Source organism: Populus nigra, chromosome 16 (assembly GCF_951802175.1).
Source record: "Populus nigra chromosome 16, ddPopNigr1.1, whole genome shotgun sequence".
NCBI lineage: Eukaryota > Viridiplantae > Streptophyta > Magnoliopsida > Malpighiales > Salicaceae > Populus > Populus nigra.
In genome coordinates, this window is record NC_084867.1 from 3,792,514 (window position 1) to 3,797,591 (window position 5,078).

Genomic DNA, 5,078 nt, shown 5'->3' on the forward strand with positions numbered 1-5,078 from the left:
GACCAAAATGTAACCCAGAGAAACTAAAAAACACCCTCTTGTAGCCAGCACTTGGACTGATCAAGCTCACCTTAGGTTATTTGAGCTTGAATTCGAAAAGGAGAGAATGGCGACAAGCAACAGCGCGAACGGTGACGTGTTGATGCTAGAAGCAGCACCAGAGGCCTCACGTCCCTGGTCCACCTCTTCCAATGCTGAAATAATTGATGCACTGCCTTACATCGACGACGATTACGGAAACCCTTCTGTCAAAGCTGAAGTCGATCGTCTTGTCGAGGAAGAGATGCGTCGAAGCTCCAAAAAACCCTCGGATTTCTTAAAAGAATTGCCACCCGTCCCCAAATTCACTTTCGAGGTTAGGGTTTTTTGTATTATTATTTAATTTATTGAAAGTGAGAATTGATTTTGAGGAGTTTTGGTTTTTTTTTTCTTTGGGAATAAATAGAATTATCCGATGCTTGCTAAAGAGTACGAGAGAGTGAGAGCGGGGAGGCCGCCGGTTACGCTCGATTTTTCGAGGTATTCTCATTTGGATTTGCCAGCTGCGAACAAAATGAATGACGAGACTGCTTGGAAACAGGCTCTTCAGCGTGCCCAACGCTTGCTGCAGCATCAAGTAATCAGGTTAATTGTTGTATTACTGTTCAGTGTTCATCCGTTATTTGTTTGCTATGGAAATAATTGTTGGTGACAAGTTTATTGTGTTTGAGAGTGGAAGTTAATTTGAGAGATGTGGTTGAGATTACTTTTAGTCTTTTTGATTGTGTTTAGTTGTCTTGAAAAGGTTAAACAACTTATTAAATGAAATGTATTCTCCGAGTAGTAGGCATCATACCACTGTCATGGGGAGGGGCTCTGATGGTGATATGGAATGTCTTGATTTACCCAGTTTGTGAGTTCAACTCATGTCCTTGGACAGCTCGGATGGTTGCTGCCCTTGATAGTATCAGGACATGGGAGGCCCTTGGAATAAGACTGAGCCTCAAACTGGTGTGCCAGTCCCGAGCAGTGTTTGGATTAGTTACGGTTGCCTAAGGCCATGCACATAACCCTCTGCTTTTAAAAAAAAAAAAAACCTGTAATAGGTGTCATGATTATTACTATGTGTAGTAGTCATTGTTAATTCTTTATCAATGTTGCTTCTAGTTGGGCAGGAAATTGCTAATGGCTGAAGAGCTGCATTGTAAATTTTCTTTCTTAATCTTGTTTATTATCCCTAATAAAATCCTATTAATGCTGCAACTTCTAGTGATATTTCTATCTATCAATTAGTTTCTGCATATGAAATTTTTTAATGACCTTGTGTGAAGTATTGATGGCACAGTGATTGTGATTTTTCAGGCTGGAAAACTTGGAACTCATGTCAAAATATGGTCCTGAGGTTTGGATACAGCACAACCGACAGTTGGAAACAATGCTAACCAGGTCTGTCTTAAGGTTACACTTTTTTGGGGGCATCCGTTATGCTGATTGTTTGTTCTTAAAACTATTGACTCAGACTCCTGAAATCATCTCTTGGCTGTAGTTTGCGCTGTATGGTACATCAAAAGTTTTATTTGCACAAAGCTAACTTGCCAAAAAAAAAAAAGTTTTATTTTGTACTTTAGCTGTGCAAGTGATTGAGGTGGACACCTTGCAAACAATTTAGAAATTGTTCAAAATTAGATGACCAGTTGTGTTATGAGTTGGGAAAAAAATTGTTGTAATTTCTTGCTGTACTTGCTCCTGCAACAACATAGAAATGCTTTAGGATGTTTTTCCATTTTTATCAACGAAGCAAGTTTTACTTTTGTACTGTTTTGTATTTCATAGTTTCAAAATTTTCTGAATATTTCAGAACACAAAAATTAGCACGGGAACAAAATGAAAAGATTGAAGCTGTGAACCGTGAAAGGAAATACCATCAGGTGATTTTGATTTCAAGCTTTCATCTTATGCTCTGCTCTAATACTATCCTGACTGTCACCTGCTAAATATTTCCGTTTTTTTTTAATGCTCAGCAAAATACTGCATATGAGCTGAATGCTTTATCCGCACAATGGAAGGAGCTTTGTCAGAAAAATATAGAAATCCAAGAGGCATGTATTAAAATTGAAAATCAGATAGAGGAACTTAAGAGAGAATCTTCAGAGAGGTGATATACCTTCTCCACTTGGTTGATTTTCTCTTACAAGCAGTTCACAAGTTTATAAGCTAATTACTTTCAACTTCTTCAGAGGCTGGAATGTGGAAGCTAATATAGAAAATGGTTCCCTGTTGCATTCATAATCAATAAGGTACTGATTCTGTTTTATCTGGCATTTGACTGTGATTCATATAATGTGTTTAGAGTATTTAGGAAAGATTATGTGCCTTGATTTCCCTCTGAAGAGACCCACTTATGCATCAGTGTAAAATATGCCAGGATAAGAAAACTATTTATAAATGTCAGATCAAAGGGATTCAAATAAATTCTGGCTCTCAACTGTCACAGATGATCACAAAGATTGAAAGCAATCATTTGTTAGTCAGATTGGATTTGTTTAGTGCTTAATCTTGACAAAGAGTAATTAAAAGTGTGAAAGTTTCTAAAGATATTTCAGATGTCTTGATATGTATTCTTGAAATTGATGCCACGGGTTGTGCAATGAAATGTTTTCCTGCTGTTTTTTAACCTTTTGTTTTTCTAACATTTGAGCTTCTTCCTTAGCGTTTGCTTTTTATTTGTTACCTTAAAGGTCTTTTGATCTGGTTAATAGAACTATGAACTTCTTGGGTTATGCCTCTCGTATTTTGTACAGTTTTTCCCTTTTATACAATTTACACTTATCCAAAAAAAAGGGTTAGTCTGTCACTCACTCGTGAGGTATCTAGAATGCTATGTGGATCACATGGTAGATGGGAAGTTTTCTAGATGGTTTGGGGGTTGGCTTGAGGTCTGAACTTGCGGAATGGGAACCTAATGGATTTCTTATGAATATGTTCAATAGAGCAAGTTTAGTTGTGAAAATTATTTTGGTGGTGGTGCTGTCTCTTTGTTGATAGAATAGTGTTTATATTGCTTGTGACAATGGAAACTTAGAATTTGAACCATTTGAGATTATATTACTGTGAATGAATGTGGTGTATGTAACTTGAATCTATAGAAACACTAATAAAATTATCCTATAGGTGTGCATGACTAAATGTGTGCATGTCGCATGGATGATATGCATAGACTTTTAGATATGGTTTCTTAGGTCAATAAATGTGAATCAGGTCAGCTTGTTAGGTAACTATTATGGGCTGAGCTCCAAAAAAAAAAATTGTCGTTTTAATATTAATTCTTAGTTGAGATTCTAAACCTCCATGTCAATGATGAGATGGGATCAAACAAGGATTAGACAGATTCTGAACTTTCTCTGTGGGGATTGGCCTGCTCTCGATTGATTGTTTTATTAGTTTATGCCACTCCCAGAACAAACTGAGCCAACACCAGATAAATGTGTCAAAAAATTGATGCAAGGGTGTGCCGTGTGTAAGTGGGTGAGTGCATGTGTGCACGAGAGAGGGAAAGGAACCTTATCCTAGACTAGAGAATGGGTTCATATGGGAAGTTTGTTTAACTACTTTCCTTATTAATAATCTGCTCAATCCAGTTTAGTGTCTCCCAACTCTACCACAAAGATGCATAGAAACGAGTCAAAAAAACTTGAGGTGAGGGTGCTTTGTTGTGTGTGTCTGTGTGGAGGGGATGTGTGATTGATGGAAAGGAGCTTTAGCCTAGACCTAGAGTGGCGCAATTGGGAATTTGTTCCACTACCATACTGTGTAGTGATTGCTAGCAAATAATACTGAATTGTGGCTTCCAAAGCCTGTTGCCTCAACTTTCAAACATGCGTTACTGAAAAACAGCAAAAGCCGGCACCAAAACCCTATTTGGGACATATATCCTTGCATTTAACACTCATGTCCATCATGATACCTGGCAAAAATATGGGTTGCAGATTTGCTGTCTTACGTTCTAGTCCCACCCATCACCTTCTCACTCACCATTCTTTTCCAAAATTACATTGCATGAGTATACTTTGATATATAAAGTTTAGATTTAAGTTCTATCATTGCCTGGATTAAGAAAATACTCATATTTTTGTCATTGCGGATATTGCTGTTCAACAGGAATTTTTGACTAGGTATATTTGTTATTTGGTTGTGATCCAGGGTCCATAAGCAGATTGGGAAGAGTCCAACCACATCAGTAAAAGCACGGATCTAAACTGCTGCATATGGTGGCCTGTGCGTGAAGGATATACAGGTCCCCCTGTTGGCAAAGATTGATGTCTCTACAGGAGTAAGAAATTCTAATGTACTTGGCCTCATTTCTACCTAGATTCTTCTTATGTAATTCGAATTAAACAATCTAATCAAACCCACTCTTTGTGAACTTTGAAAGAGAAATCTGCCTTGCAAAGAACTTGTATTGCATATGTTGTTTCATGCCAAGTGAGAAACTAATAGTTATTCAGAGATAATTAAATGTTAGAAAATATGCAGAAAAATGAAGACAGAGTCGTACTTCCCCCACGGTCATTGGTATTTGGCAACCGGAAACGAGAATGCATTAAGACTGTTCTGCGTATTTTGCAACGATTGTGTTGCAATGAAGTAATGTTTTTTTTTTTTTTGACATCAATATATCAATATTAAATTTGTTAGCGAAAGAAACAATATTCCTTGCCAATTTGAAAGCAAATCTGCTGCCTTTAGTCTTGCAATTACTTTCAAATCTCCCTCTCTTTTTTCCTAAGGAATCCCAATTGTATCCAGTGTCCTAGTTGATATTAATCAAATTGAATCGATAGGGAAAATATTAAAGAATTTAGTGAACGATTACCAACTTGGCTTCCAAATGGACCGTCACTCTGTCTATAGATTTATGCTTGGGTTCTTCTTCATTTCCGAAGACTAATTCCTCGTTCACAATGCTGCTGGCACGCATGTATCCATTGAGTGGATCTTAATTCCCAGGGTGGAAGGGAAGGATAGTAGATCACAACCATGGATTACTCAGCTTTGAACTTCCCCTAAGAAGCTGCAAAAGAATTGAACTAGAAAATATG

The 5,078-nt window shown here is 37.4% G+C and overlaps 1 protein-coding gene across 1 annotated transcript; it reads left to right on the plus strand.

The window, feature by feature from the left end:
* Nucleotides 1-4,432, plus strand: LOC133675274 (pre-mRNA-splicing factor SPF27 homolog). The gene is made up of 7 exons (XM_062096602.1): nt 1-355; nt 446-624; nt 1,342-1,425; nt 1,838-1,907; nt 2,001-2,134; nt 2,217-2,276; nt 4,180-4,432. Exons 1-6 carry the CDS (start codon nt 107-109, stop codon nt 2,266-2,268), a joined length of 768 nt encoding a protein of 255 aa, XP_061952586.1. The 5' UTR covers nt 1-106; the 3' UTR covers nt 2,269-2,276; nt 4,180-4,432.
* Nucleotides 4,433-5,078: the final 646 nt, after the last annotated feature.

Bases quoted from the DNA above. Each gene is read 5' to 3' on its own strand.
- LOC133675274 (XM_062096602.1), top strand. From the start codon at position 107: ATGGCGACAAGCAACAGCGCGAACGGTGACGTGTTGATGCTAGAAGCA. The intron at 356-445 runs GTTAGGGTTTTT...GGGAATAAATAG, and splicing joins TCCCCAAATTCACTTTCGAG to AATTATCCGATGCTTGCTAA. The intron at 2,135-2,216 runs GTGATATACCTT...CAACTTCTTCAG, and splicing joins AAGAGAGAATCTTCAGAGAG to AGGCTGGAATGTGGAAGCTA.